The sequence below is a fragment of the Cetorhinus maximus genome, chromosome 7 (genome assembly GCF_964194155.1).
Source record: "Cetorhinus maximus chromosome 7, sCetMax3.hap1.1, whole genome shotgun sequence".
NCBI classification, from domain to species: domain Eukaryota; kingdom Metazoa; phylum Chordata; class Chondrichthyes; order Lamniformes; family Cetorhinidae; genus Cetorhinus; species Cetorhinus maximus.
In genome coordinates this window covers 38,434,827-38,450,769 of record NC_135885.1, presented here as the reverse complement: position 1 = coordinate 38,450,769, position 15,943 = coordinate 38,434,827, and the positions used below count along the sequence as shown (strand labels likewise).

The following is a 15,943-nucleotide window of genomic DNA, read 5'->3' as shown; positions in this document are numbered from 1 at the left end:
CAATTTACAGGAACATTTCATCTGTCCAAATGTTAGAGGCTGGATTTTCGCAGAATTGGGCCAAAGCTAGAAGCCTTTAAAAGTGGCAGGCAGGTCCCGATTCCGGGAATCCCGGCAACAGTAGTTTTTACCGGCAGAGGATAGAGGAGTCGTAAACTATATTCTGGAACCTTGTGAAACATATGTTCAAAATATCTTACCCATGCCCTTTCCAAGTCCACCATCACCCACATCTTCCATGCCCCTTCCATGGTCCCCCTGAATCCTCCATGGTTATTCATCCAGTATGCACTAAAGAACCAATGAGCAATTTAATAGCAATGGCAAATCTTAAAATGTACTGAAAAAAAACCCATTCAAAAACCTGCTTTGAGAAAACTGCTGCTCCTACAACCCTATAAAAGTGTCAATCAAACTGAGCCATTATACTATCAATGACAAAGCTTCACCTCACTTCACATCTCTTGCTCTTGTGCAAATAAACATATAAACAATGAACGATTTCAATAAAAAATAACTTATTATAACCTCATAAAAATGTAATTTAACCAAAGCAAAATCTCTAGTTCAGCATGTATAAATAGACCTCCTGCTAAGCCAATCCATTAGTGTGTCTTGGATCTCAGATAAGCATCCATAATGAGGCCATCTATGAACTGTATCAAAAGAAACTGGTGGCCAGACATCTGTTTCTCCAGGTGGTCTTACTGTGAATGCTTGGCTGAGCTTCAAGTTTCACTAATGGAATCAGCTCAGCAGGGGTCTCTTTACACAGGCTAAAGCGGATTGTTGCCTTTGATTGACATCTTTATGAGGCTATAATAAGTTATTTTTATTTGGTGTTTTTCTTTCAATGTTGCTATGTTTATTTGGACACAATGAGGTATGAGGTAAGACAAAGCTTCTGTTATTGAAACTATAAATGGCAGTGTCTGACTGACACTTTTACAAGGTTGTAGGAGAAGCAGTTTTTTTTTCAAAGCAAATTTCTGAATGAGTGTTTTTTAATGAGCATTTCAAGACCTGCCGTTGTTATTATATGGCTCATTGGTTCTGTGCATAGTGCATACTGGGTGAGTGGGCATGAAGGCTGCAGGGGTGGGGAGCGTGGGGCTAATGGAAGGTATATCTAAGGGGCAAAGGAGATAAGGGAGAAATGGGAGATATGATGGGGAATGGGGGTTGTGAAAGGTGAGGGCTAGAGGGCCTAACAGCCTTTAGTACAATTGGGCCAAAGTCCCAGAGAACTGAGATGGGCCTTCTAACCAACCAGCAACAGCGCTTGCACGCGTCCATGGCCATCTCTAACCTGCTTCCGAGGTCGATGGGCCTGACTCGATCCTGCTCCTGTTCCGCTTCCCTGGAGTGAAAGTAGTGCTTGTGGGAAATGGAGACATGTCTGCTGAGTTGGGAAATTTTCCAACCCGAGCTTCCCCCCTAATTAGCAAAAATCCGGCCCCCAACAGGAAACTTGCGCACACTTCCAACTGGGAATGCGCCACCTACTATATTGGGTGCAGAATAGAAGAGGCTTCTAACCACACCAGAGGCAGACATTGGGCCCTTTACATATACAAATATACCAACACCTGCTTGAGATTCTCAGGCTGCACGCCCCAGAATGCTGGCAACAAATAAGGTAAATTACCTACCACTGAATCTGGAGCAGGAGTGTTCCTCCTTTGCCTATGTTAAACCCAACCATGGCAAGGTGAGAATTTGAACTCAGTTTAAAGAATCTACAGATAGAAAGCTGGTATAAGTGAACGTGATCCTGAATCACAAAATCACACAGTGCAGAAGAGGCCCTTCGGCCCATCGAGTCTGCACCAACCTACCTACCTAATCACATTTACCAGCACTTGGCCCATAGCCTTGAATGTTATGACGTGCCAAGTGCTCATCCAGGTACTTTTTAAAGGATGTGGGGCAACCCGCCTCCGCCACCCTCCCAGGCAGCGCATTCCAGACCGTCACCACCCTCTGGGTAAAAAAGTTTTTCCTCACATCCCCCCCTAAACCTCCTTGAACTTGTGTCTCCTTGTGACTGACCCTTCAACTAAGGGGAACAGTTGCTCCCTATCCACCGTCCATGCCGTTCATAATCTTGTACACCTCGATCAGGGGGTCGCCCCTCAGTCTCCTCTGCTCCAACGAAAACAACCCGAGTCTATCCAACCTCTCTTCATAACTTAAATGTTTCATCCCAGGCAACATCCTGGTGAATCTCCTCTGCACCCCCTCCAGTGCAATCACATCCTTCCTATAATGTGGCGACCAGAACTGCACACAGCACTCCAGCTGTGGCCTCACCAAGGTTCTATACAACTCCAATATGACCTCCCTACTTTTTGTAATCTATGCCTCGATTGATAAAGGCAAGTGTCCCATATGCCTTTCTCACCACCCCACTAACATGCCCCTCCGCCTTCAGAGATCTATGGACACACATGCCAAGGTCCCTTTGTTCCTCAGAACTTCCTAGTGTCATGCCATTCATTAAATACTTCCTTGTCAAATTTCTCCTTCCAAAGTGTATCACCTCTCACTTTTCAGAGTTAAATTCCATCTGCCACTTATCTGCCCATTTGACCATCCCATCTATATTTTCCTGTAGCCCAAGACACTAAACCTCACTATTAACCACCCGGCCAATCTTTGTGTCATCTGCAAACTTACTAATCCTACCCCCCACATAGTCATCTATGTCATTTATATAAATGATGAATAATAGGGGACCCAGCACAGATCCCTGTGGTACGCCACTGGACACTGGCTTCCAGTCACTAAAGCAGCCTTCTGTCATCACCCTTTGTCTCCTACAACTAAGCCAATTTTGAATTCGCCATATCAAATTACCCTGTATCCCATGTGCATTTGCCTTCTTTATAAGTCTCCTGTGTGGGACCTTGTCAAAGGCTTTGCTGAAATCCATATAAACTATATCAACTGCACTGCCCTCATCTGGTCACCTCCTCAAAAAATTCAATCAAATTTGTTAAGCATGACCTCCCTCTGACAATGCCATGCTGACTTTCCCTGATCAAATCTTGCCTCTCCGAGTGGAGATGGATTCTCTCCTTCAGAATTTTCTCCAATAGTTTCCCTACCACTGACGTGAGACTCACTGGTCTGTAGTCCCCTGGCTTATCTCTACAACCTTTCTTAAATAGTGGAACCACATTAGCTGTAGCTGCAGATTGTTGTAAAAACTCAACTGAATCATTAATATCCTTTAGGGAGGGAAGTCTACCATCCTTCTAGGTCCAGCCTCCATGTAACTCCTGTCCCAATCCAATGTGGTTGACTCTTAACTGTCCTTTTAAGTGAACTGGCAAGATAGTCAGCTGTATCATAAGAACATAAGAAATAAGAGGAGTAGACCATTCAGCCCTTTGAACATGCTTCATCGTTCACTAAGGTCATGGGTCATCTTATACCTCAACTCAATCTTTCTGTACTGTCCTATATCCCTTGGTTCCCTTAATCACTGTCTTGAATATACTCAGTGAATGATCATCCGCTGCACTCTGTGGTAGAGAATTCCAAAAATTTCTCCTCGTCTAAGTCTAGAGTATAAAAGCAAGAAAGTTATGGTGAATCTTTATAAAACACTGTTTGGCCTCAACTGGAGTATTGTGTCTAATTCTGAGCACCGTACTATAGGAAAAATGTGAAGACATTAGAGAGGGTGCAACAAAGATTTACGAGAAAGGTTCCTGGGGGAAAGATTTCAGTCACGAGGAAATATTGATGAAGCTGGGGTTGTCCTCTTTAGAGAAGAGAAAGTTGAAAGGAAATTTAATAGAGATGTTAAAAATCAGGAGTTGTCTGGACAAAGTAGACTGGCAGAAACTGTTACCATTGGTGGAAGGTCAAGAACCAGGGGACAATGACTTAAGGTGAATGGCAAAAGAACAAAAGATGATATGAGGAGAAACAGTTTCACGCAGTGTGTGGTTCGGACCTGGAATGCACTGCCTGAGAGTAAGGTGGAAGCAGATTCAATCATGGCTTTCAAAAGGAAATTGGATAATACCTGAAGAGAAAAAAGTTCCAGGGCTACAGGGAAATGGCAGGGGAGTGGTAGCTGAGATGCTCTTGTGGAGGGCTGGCACGGACACGACAGGCCAAATAGCCTCCTTCTGCATTGTAAATAGCTATGGATCTAAGATTTCAGACAAGTTGTTGGTAAGTCGAACTCCTCTAGTTGTTGACATGGAAACCTTTTCTTGTTCAACAGTTTCAAAATTTATCTCACCAAATGAGGCTGCATTCAGCCAAATGGACTCACTTTTGAAGTATGCCAGTTTTCTTCTCCTTTGTGCTCATTTTTTGTGCCTTGTGCTGAATATCAAATTCAGTCTTTTTGGACTATTAGATTCTCGTAAAATAATGTTCACAAGGATTGTGATCTCCAATTAATTCATGACATCCTAAAGGCTTACAGCCAAGTCACAGCACCCTGTAATACCCATTCATGCCAGCCAGGAAAACAGGAAAGGCTGATCTAGACACAAAAGGCTGAGAACTCAACAGCAGCACTGACTTGGAAACAAGTACTTACCCAGGATTTCAAAGACATATGCTATAGGCTGGAATTCCCTGCGGGCTTCATGACACTGCCGCTAGGTTCAAATGGGAGTTCAAAGTCCACACTTTGGGCTGCATTTTCTCATGGGGGTAGGGACCGCAGCTTCAGCCATTTGCAGGACACCCGGCCACATTTTATGGGAGTCAGACAACTAATTAGTTGCTGTTACAGCCACCATCCCTTTAAAGGACAGCCGCCCGCCCCCAGGAGCTGCTGAAAACTCAAGAGGGCCAGCAGCTCAGCAGTGCCACTGCACCTGGTGCCCACTGCTCGACTGCACCTAGAAAAAGAGGGCACCATGGAAGCAGGCTGCCCTCCCAAACAAGTAAGTGGGGTCTGGTGGTGCCAAGGCTGGTCAGGCAGGTCCCAGCGAGGGCTGTGGGGGGTTGGGGGGGTGGGGTAAGGGAGGGGGAGGTTACTATTCTTGCTGGGGGGGCCCATCTGTTGGCCACAGAATGCCAGGATAGGAGGGGCCCCCCCATACTGAGCCCGCAGGGAGACCACCAGGCAGAGAGCCCACCTGCCGTGGTATATTGCCAGCAGCGGTGGGAAGAGGCCCTTAATTGCCCACTTAAGCAGCTCTAGTGGCTTCTGGGTGGGAGGCAGTCCTCCACCTCTGCCTTCCTTTGCCCATCTGCTGGAATGTTGGGAGTGAGCCTGTCTCCACCAGCCCTGCCTGGTAGCTATGACTGGATTTTACTGTTGTCAGGCAATTAGCTGCCTGAGGCCCTGGCCTATGTATCCATAAGGGAGGATGTCCAGCCTCCTAGAGCCACCAACAAATCAGATGGTCAGCATCTCTTTAACCCCAGCAGGAGGACTGGTCAATTATCAAGGTCTTATTTAAATACACGAGATAAACTGATCTGGAGAGTATGAAATCCACCTGCTCCTTAAAAGAAGAGCACATCCCTTTACATTCAGGGGTGGGGTTCATTTTTCAAATATGTACAAGTTAATGAAGAAACAGACAACATGACTTTGTTCACAGCGCCTGATTCTCATGGAACCAGTGATAAGCAGGTTAGAGGCCTTCATTGTTCCCAATGGGCAATAGCTCCCCTATCAAGTTAGTCAGCAGAAGTCAAGAGAGGTGGCTAAGCAAATTATTTCAAGGACCTCTACCTCACGGAGGCTGAGCGTCAACTCGCAGACACTTCCTCCTACCTCTCCCTGGACCATGACCCCACCACTGAACATCAAGCCATTGTTTCCAGGACTGTCACTGACCTCATCTCCTTTGGAGATCTTCCTCCCACTGCTTCCAACCTGATAGTCGCCCAACCTCGGACGGCCCGCTTCTACCTCCTACCCAAAATCCACAAACAGAACTGTCCCGGCAGACCGATCGAGTCAGCCAGTTCCTGCCCCACGGAACTCATTTCTCATTATCTTGACTCCCTTCTCTCTCCCCTTGTCCAGTCCCTTCCCATCTACATCCGTGATTCCTCTGACACCTTACGTCACATCAACAATTTCCAGTTCCCTGGCCCCAACCGCTTCCTCTTCACCATGGACCTCCAATCCCTCTACACCTTCATCCCCCACCAGGATGGTCTGAGGGCCCTGAGCTTCTTCCTCGAACAGAGGCCCGAACAATCCCCATCCACCACTACTCTCTTCCGTCTGGCTGAACTTGTTCTCACACTGAACAATTTCTCCTTTAACTCCTCTCACTTCCTCCAAATAAAAGGTGTGGCTATGGGTACCCGCATGGGCCCCAGCTATGCCTGTGTCTTTATGGGGTATGTGGAACATTCCTTGTTCCAGTCCTACTCCGACTCCCTCCCACAACTCTCTCTCTGGTACATCGATGATTACTTCGGTGCTGCTTCATGCTCTCGTCTGGACCGGGAAAAATTTATTAATTTTGCTTCCAATCTCCACCCCTCCATCATTTTCACATGGTCCATCTCTGACATTTCCCTTCCCTTCCTTGACCTCTCTGTCTCAATTTCTGATGATAGACTGTCCACCAATATCCATTACAAGCCTACCGACTCCCACAGCTACCTCGACTACAGCTCCTCACACCCCACTTCCTATAAGGACTCCATCCCATTCTCTCAGTTCCTTCGCCTCCGTCGCATCTGTTCTGATGAGGCTACCTTCAAAAACAGTTCCTCTAACATGTCCTCCTTCTTACTTAACCGAGGTTTTCCACCCACGGTAGTTGACAGGGCCCTCAACTGTGTCCAGCCCATCTCCCGCGCATCCGCCCTCACGCCTTCTCCTCCCTCCCAGAAACATGATAGAGTCCCCCTTGTCCTCACTTATCACCCCACCAGCCTCCGCATTCAAAGGATCATCCTCCGCCATTTCCGCCAACTCCAGCATGATGCCACCACCAAACACATCTTCCCTTCACCCCTCCTGGTGGCATTCCGTAGGGATCGTTCCCTCCGGGACACCCTGGTCCACGCCTCCATCACCCTTTACTCCTCAACCCCCACCTATGGCACCTCCCCATGCCCACGCAGAAGATGCAACACCTGCCCCTTCACTTCCTCTCCCCTCACCGTCCAAGGGCCCAAACACTCCTTTCAAGTGAAGCAGCATTTCACTTGCATTTCCCCTAACTTAGTCTACTGCATTCGTTGCTCCCAATGTGGTCCCCTCTACATTGGAGAGACCAAACGTAAACTGGGCGACCGCTTTGCAGAACACCTACGGTCTGTCCGCAAGAAAGACCCAAACCTCCCTGTCACTTGCCATTTTAACACTCCACCCTGCTCTCTTGCCCACATGTCTGTCCTTGGCTTGCTGCATTGTTCCAGTGAAGCCCAACGCAAACTGGAGGAACAGCACCTCATCTTCCGACTAGGCACTTTACAGCCTTCCGGACTGAATATTGAATTCAACAACTTTAGATCTTGAACTCCCTCCTCCATCCCCACCCCCTTTCCGTTTCTTCCCCCTTCCTTTTGTTTTTTCCAATAATTTATATAGATTTCTCTTTTCCCACCTATTTCCATTATTTTTAAATCTATACCTTTAATGCCCTGTTAGTCTTTCCACCCCACCCCCACTAGGGCTGTATCTTGAGTGTCCTGCCATCCATTCTTAATTAGCACATTCGTTTAGATAATATCACCACTTTCAGCACATCTTTGTTCTTTTGTCTGTGACATCTTTTGATTATCTGCTCCTATCACTGCTTGCCTATCCCTACAACCACTTCTCTCCCCCCACGCCCCCCCACCTTAAACCAGCTTATATTTCACCCCTCTCCTAATATTACTCAGTTCTGTTGAAGGGTCATGAGGACTCGAAGCGTCAACTCTTTTCTTCTCCGCCAATGCTGCCAGACCTGCTGAGTTTTTCCAGGTAATTCTGTTTTTGTTTTGGATTTCCAGCATCCGCAGTTTTTTTGTTTTTGTTTTTAAATTATTTCAAGGACTTGGCAGGAAGAAATTTAATGATCTCACCAGGACTGTCATGGTATTATTCCTCTTCAAAGCTTCAATTCTTCTTTCCCCTGCTTCCTGTACTTTTTCTCCAGTCACAACAAGACATTTCACTATACCCTCTCCTGCTTGCACTCAGTCATTCAACACCTGCTACTTCCCTTGTAATTACTTTCCCCTCAGCTGCACTTCCTGCTCTTTCTCTCAGCATGCGCACCATCTTACCCCTTCTTGTACATCTTCAAAACATTAACCTATTGTTACTCTTCTTTCCGAAGAAACTGGCATCCAATCAATGGGGGACTGTAACAACAGGAAGCAGTCCTGCGCTGTAAACTGATACCAGTGGATAATGTGTCTATGAACAATCATTGGCAAGGAGAGGCTTGGGGACTCTGAAGTTACAGTGCAGGGATGGGAAGAGACACTATTGTTGTGCTAAAATCAGATAACTAGGAGTGGAACCAAACAAGGGAAGTCCCATTGAGCTGGACAGTGGAAATCAACTGTGTTGAAAGTTGCAGAGACCCATGAGTTTGTTGTTCATTGTGAAAAAAATCCTTTCATCAACTTAAGCACTACTTTCAAGCTTTCAGTGAGTTATTTTATTTTTTAACATTTTTTTTAAGTTTTCTCTGAGCTTAAAGCTCAACATTTGTTGTGCAAGTATCCTTTTTATTGATATCTGCTCTCATTCCATCATGGGCTTCCCACTGGGTAACAGCATGACATTTCTGCAGGCTTTCAAATCAGTTATTGCAAAATGACTTCAATTACAGTCACTTTTCGTTTGAACTGACATGGCTTGGAAAAAGGTCTCAAACAGAACAAGGTCATCAAATCTTAGATTCTCCATTTTCCCTCTTTCATGAAGCAGCGAAAATTTCACACAGGAGCATTTTATTGTGCAGGAACGCACGACTTGGGGAGCTGGTAGGACATCAGAACCGGAGAAAGTAACAGCGTGTTGACAAGCATGTTCTAACCCACTGACTTCTGCATTTAATTGCAGTATGTGGGCAAGCAATTCACTTGGGAAAGGCGGGTTGTCAACTTGAATATGTTGATTGGCCAATTTCAATGATATTAACATGACTTTTGCAATTTAACTGTAGGTCCATTTGTTGTCAAATCTTCTTGGAACTCATCAGTGAAAACAGGACAAGAACATAGTGGCAGTTGAGGGAGTTAAAGACATGAAAGGGCAATAGGCCAATAAGTTTTGAAACCTCAAGCCTGTGTCTCAGGAGGCGCAGGGTCTCACATCAGATGTGACAGACATTTGCAGCCTGCTGGAACAAAACCTGCTGCCAAGTGGACCCAGTGGCCTTGTTTTACCAATGGCTGTCAAAAGTACCACTGCCCTCAACTCCTTTGCCTCTGGGTCCTTCCAGGGCCCTAGCCAGAGACATTTGCAGGATCTCAGAGTTGGTGGACCACAATGCATAGGACAGGTGACTGATGGTTTGTTTGCTGTGGCAGAAAATTATGTCAACTTTCCCACTGATGAGATCAGTCTGAATGAGCAGGAGCTCAGGCCTGTGCCTCTAGCTGGCTTCCCACAGGTGGAGGACCTGATTGCATATATGTGGCAAATAATTGATTGCATATATGTGGCAAATAAGGCACCCCCCACATCGCCCAGGAGTTTTCACCATCCACAAAAACTTTCACTTGTGCAGCTGGTGTGCTAGCACGAAAAATATATTTATGTACAAAATTTCTGGGCAGCTGCCAGGATGCTTTTGACCTACGACAGTCTACCCTCCCTGATCGCTTTGTACCTCAAAGCAGAGTTAAACTAGCTGTTTAGAGAAAAAAAAATTACATGGGATGCGGGCGTCGCTCGCAAGGCCAGCATTTGTTGCCCATCCCTAATTGCCCTTGAACTAAGTGGCTTTAATTACTAGCCGATTTCAAAGAGCAGTTAAAAGTCAACCACTTAGCTTTGGATCTGGATTCACATGTAGGCCACACACTTTAGAGACACTCTGAAGCTCTCCTTGAATCATTGACATTAATGACTGAAAGGAACTTGAGAGAAGTTGAGGGCAGTGGTCATTTTGACAGCCATTGGTAAAGCATGGCCACTGCGTCCACTTGGCAGCAGGTTTCCATCAATCAGAATGGTGACAATTTGTCCATCAAGGTGTATCACGCTTTGATTCCCAGCCACTTAATGATGACGCAGAGCGGTGGCAAAGAAGGAAAGAAAAGGAAGCACTCTGCACTCTGGATTCCACTACCTTTTGAGCCCATGTGCCCAAAGATCTGCAGATCGAGAATTAGCCTGTTCAGTCACATGAAGGGCCATGGCAGAAACTTGCACCCTGAGTGGACGTCATCTTAGAACCAAGGGACAGCCGACAATGATGGTGCCCACCCAAACAAAAACTCCCAGGAGTTAATGAAATCTATAAAACAAACAAATGAGTCATTGAACAAGCCATTGACATGCTGAAGTTGTGCTTCAGGTATCTGGACCAATCTGGAGGAATCCTTCAGTATGCACCAACCAGGATCCCCAGAATGGTCATGGTGTTCTACGCTCTGCATAACATTGTACAGAAGTGAGATCCCATCCATCTGGCACATTCAGAAGCTATTTCCCATCCCCACCTTCCACCAACACAAAGCTGTCCTGAAAATAATCAAGCATCCCTTCCATAGCCCCCAGTGAACTCAAGTGCTGAGTTCAAACAGACCCAATTTTCACTGGAGCAAAGGCCTTATCTTGCAGCCTGGGAGTTACAAATATTTAGAGAAGTTATAAGTGCTCTTGAAGGGCAGACAAGGTCTGTAGAACTGTCAGCTGTCAAGTTATTTAATGGCCATCCCTTTAAAAATTGAAAAAAAGCTGTTTGCCTGCATCTGAAAGTTAAAAAAAAATCTGTTCTAGTAATTTCAATAGCTGTTTGTTGACATAACCTAAGTACTGTCATTATAGCACTATTAATGTTTGACTGATTACTGCATCCTGTCATTATCACAGTGTGTGGTTGTAAATTCAGTTTGATTGACAGCTCAAAGAGGTTATTAAACGATTAGCTGTCTTTAATGTGGGGTTATGCCCACAAGTCTACTTGTTTTGATAAGGGATTAAGTACTTGAGAGGATTTAAATGTTTTGAATGGACTTTCATGAATGGGACTTTTTTTTATATAGTGAACTCTGTGATAGATATTTAGAACTTTGTTTTAGTCCATCTCAGATTTGCCCATAGTGGATACTGGGTGAACATACAAACATGTGAATTAGGAGCAAGAGTTGGCCATTCGGCCCCTCGTGCCTCTTTAGCCATTCAGTAATATCATGGCTGATCTGATTGTGGCCTCAGCTCCACATTTCGCCTACCCTTGATAACCTTTGACTCCCTGGTTAGTCAAGAACCTATCTACCTCTGCCTTAAAAATATTCAGTGACCCTGCCTCCACCGCTCTCCATGAAAGAGAGTTCCAAAGACTCATGACCCTTTGAGAGAAAACATTCCTCCTCATCTCTGTCTTAAATGGGAGACCCCTTATTTTTAAACTATGTCCCCTAGTTCTAGTCTTTCCCACAAGGTGAAACGTCCTTGAAGCATCCACCTTGTCAAGTCCCCATAAAACATTTGGCGTGGACAGCAGGGCGGGAGCAGGAAGCCCGTTTTTTGAACTTAAATGTTTAAAGAGTGGGAAGGAAGTGGGGGGGCTCGCCCTTCAGGGCTGTCCTTGGGCGATCGTAGGGTGGAACTCCCCTTCCTTCCTACACACTCCCTCCTTTAAACCCAACCCCTCCCAACAACCCCCCACACCCCTCCCCCACCCCCCAACCCCAGTGCCCGCCAGCCCCTCTACCTAACCTACCCAAACCCTCCTGGCGCCAGACCCTGGACTTACCTGCTCCAGGGATCCATGGGCCTTAATCTTCCTTACCTTCAGCAATCCTGGCAGCAGCCACTGACGACACCTTGGCATTGCCTGGACTGATGGAGCTGCCAGCCAATCCAATTTGCTGGCAGTTCCAGAGGGTGGGACCTCCGTCCCAATAAGGGGTGGAAGTCCCACTCAGCCCTCGTTGCTCCATGCCAACGTGGTTTTTGGGGGGGTGGGGGGGGCGTGCCATCAGCCCTGCCCATGTTGTATTATTCCACCTGTGATCTCATCAACAGCTGTAGCAAAGCATCCCTACTTTCATGTTCCATTTCACTTGCAATAAACAAAAACATTCCATTTGCCTTCATAATCACTTGCTGTAGCTGCGTACTAACTTTTTGTAATTCATACACCAGGACACCCCGAGCCCTCTGTACCTCAAGAGTTCTGAAATCTTTTCATTTAAATAATATACTGCTTTTCTATTCTCCTGCCAAAGTGGACAAGTTCACATTTTCTCACATTATACACCATCTGCCAAATTTTTGCCCAACTTAACCTATTTTTAACCAGTGCAGAGTGTTCTTTTCACAACTTACTATCCTACCTATCTTTCTGAAATCAGCAAATCTAGCAATCATACATTTGGTCCCTTCATTAAAATTATTGATATAAATTGTAAATAGCTGAGGCCCAGCACTGATCGCTGTAGCACTCCACTCGTCACATTTTGCCAACCTGAAAAGGACCCATTCATGCACCCCTCTGTTTCCTGTTAGCTAACCAATCCTCTATCCATGCTAATATGAGTTGGCATGGAGGGTGTAAGGGCAAAGGGTGGGTGTTCATGAGTTGGCACCAAGTTGGCATTGGGCTATAAAGGGTCATGGGAAGGGTTGGGGCATGGGTTGGCATGGAGGGCATGAAGGGCCATTAGGGTGGGTGGATGGCATGGGTAGCCATAGGGGTTGTAAGGGGCCATGGGGATAGGTAGAGGCATGGGTTGGCATGGCATGTATGAGGGGCCATTGGGGTGTGTGGGGGACATGGTTTGACATGGAGGATATGAAAGACCATGGAGTAGATGGGGGAAATGGGTAGTTATAGGGGTTATAAGGAGCCATGGGGATGGGTGGGTGGGAGCATGGGTTGGCATGAATTGGCAATGGGGGGGTGGGTGGGAGTGAGAACTAGCAGGCTTAATGTTTAAGAAAACAACTGGGACCAAATCCTACAGAACCAAGGTAGGCCCTTTAAACAGTCCACCTCAGAACTTGGCAGCTCCTGTGGTCGCTTCCTATCTGCATCCCGGGATGGTGGGCCCAACTCCATTCTGCACACGCTCCCCTCCACCCACTTCCTCACCAAAACAAAGATCCCAGGTGCAGCAAGCTTGGAAATTTCTCAATCTTTACTACCTGATTTGGGAGTGAAAATCCAGGCCCATATTTCCAAATGTTGATGTGCAGAATAGAAAGCAATACAGTAGCATTTCAATGGCCTGTTCTGCCTGTGCCAATTTAATATTAATAAGACAGGATAGTCAATGATAACAATGGAAAACTTAAAAATAAATCCAATCTGAGGATGAGACCCACAGCTGTATTTCTTTAGTGTGTGCCATAATCAAGGATGTGGCTTCTAAATGCTGCAACAGCACTAATATAAAACATTACTGCTTCAAATGATGCCACATACATAACTACTGCAGGCATATTCACAGCCTAACCACTGATAGCACGTACACAATCATTTTATTTCAAGTGGAGTATGCTGAAAAAAAGAGAGAGGGCTTTTGAAAACTGGAATTTGGTGAGAGTGGAAATTGGGAGCAGGGGTGAAAGAAATTACTAAAAAAGCAACGAAGATCAAAAGCTAAGTGTTCAATTATTTACTCTTCCCTCAACACTTAATCACATGTTAAACTAAGTGTTAACAAAATGTAAAAAATAGAAATTAATATTGGGAACACTGGGCAGTTTGAGTCAAATGTGAGACTGGATTCACAACCTTTAAGGAAGGCAGCTTGACATCAGTGAAACAGTTGGGTTTTTAACAACAATTCAACAGATTCACTTTTCTTAGTAAACTTGTTTTATTTTTAAACTGAATTCAAATCCGTAGTCTGCCATTACAGATTTGAACACACGATTTCCGGATTATTCGTCCAGGCTCTGGATTACTAATTTAGTAATGTGACCACTACTGTACTATTGCCCCATGTAATGAATAGGCTTGATAAGCCAAATGACCTTCCTTGCTGCCTGCTTCTTTGTGTTCTTATATTACTTTTAGTGATCTTTAGCAACTGCTATTTAATAAAGCAACTGGTCAGATAGAAAATATCTTTTGATGCGTGATCAGTGGAGCTACTGAGTACCATTCGTAGACTAACAGAATAACATTTGTACTTCCCATTATTTTGATTCCCTCATCATCAACACCACGCTAAATCTCATTTCCAGGTACTTGACAGTAAGGTTAATGCAACAAACAAATTTGAATGCCACTCAGTTTTGCTACTAAAATTAAGAGATGTGAATTTCTTCCTCCAGAAATTGTAGTCAAGTTATCTCTTCCACTGAAATCATCATCAACATTAATTTTCAAATAAGTAGCATCCAGCAACACACAAGTTCACAAACAGGCTTCAAACATGAAACACTAAGCTCTGTTAAATGATACCAATGAGTTAAACCTAAACTGATGTTTAAAATTAATCTAATGTATCATTTACTTGTTCCCAGTTTTATCTCAATTCTCTTGCTTTTTTGTATAGAATTGTCTTTAGCAGAGAAGCAGTAAAGCAATTACTTGCAAGTGGATGCAGTTGTTACAGTAATGATGCACCTGACGATATGGTTCTGGGAATGTGTTTCAACAGCCTTGGTATCCCAGTAACACACAGTCCGCTTTTCCACCAGGTAATCCTCCCTTTTAAATGGTCTCCTGTCAATACAAAAAAAACAATTGCATACTAGAAGCAACAAACCATTTAATTACTTGCAGATAAAATGGAGGTTCTTTACCGATATATAAAAAAGGGGGGAAAAACTGCAAATGCCTGTCAGTGTCTGAAAAAAAGAAATGACGAGTTGTCATTTCAGATGACAATTGAATTCTACTCAAAATGTTAACCCTTTATTCTCAGATGCTGACAGATCATATGTTAATTTATAGTAATATGTTTTTATTCTTTTTTTGTGTATGTTTAGTGCTTTTAATGCAGCTCTGGAAATTGAGAACTATATTACAGCACTGCATGGACTATTTTGCAAATGAATTTCAATGTTAATGTTTTTTGTAATTTTTTGCCAAATACAGTGGACCCTTAAGTATCATAAAATGGTAATATGTTATCCTACTGACCATTCTAAACTAACCATCAGTTTCCTTACAAAGATTTTGGAACTAATTGCTTGTGATTCCATTTCCTAATAGAAATTCAGCCAGTTTGTCTAAAAAAAATACTGTCATGCATTTTGTTCCAGCATCCACTGAAATATTTGTTCCACAATCCTGTTGCACTTCTAATAAATAACATTGCTTAAGTTTCTTATTTTTTTCAGATTTTTAACTTTTAAACCATATCCCCTAGCCCTTGGGCAGAATTTTACATCCAGCAGGTGGGCGCTCGCCCAACCAGATCAGGGGGGAGGGGGGTAAAATCGCACAAGATGACGTCAGGCAAAATAAAATTAAAATAAATATTATGGACAGCATTTTCATTAGGTATATTTTCAGGTGCTTAATTGTGATGCATGGACAATTTTTGGCAACTTTTTAAACCTTTATTTAGCCATTTGAAGGTTTGCAGATCCTTGAGGCAGCTGTCTGCCTTCAGGGAGCTCTCTCACAGTGCTCATCCACACCCGCGGTGACGTCATCGCCCACCCTCTTATCGCCCCCACCACGGCAGCGCTGAGAATTTCAGCAAGCGTTTGATGCCGATAACGGCTAGCCAGCGTGAATTCGCAGTCGGGGGACAATCGCAGTTGGCGGTTCGTTTCCCGAACATCCCCAAGCCCACCAATTGCGCGCGCCCACCAAGGGTAAAATTCAGGCCCTTGAGCCCTGACAAAAAAATC

At 44.7% G+C, this 15,943-nt stretch overlaps 1 protein-coding gene across 2 annotated transcripts in view; it reads left to right on the top strand.

Moving 5' to 3' along the window:
- The window catches only part of b3glcta (beta 3-glucosyltransferase a), a 233,346-nt gene that overhangs the window by 206,444 nt on the left and 10,959 nt on the right, over positions 1-15,943 (top strand). The window contains exon 14 of one of the 2 annotated variants that reach the window (XM_078545354.1): positions 14,635-14,779. The exons of the other annotated variant lie outside the window; for it this stretch is intronic. Coding sequence (XP_078401480.1) covers positions 14,635-14,779 — 145 coding nt within the window. The remainder of the gene's footprint in view (positions 1-14,634; positions 14,780-15,943) is intronic. 2 annotated transcript variants of the gene reach the window in all.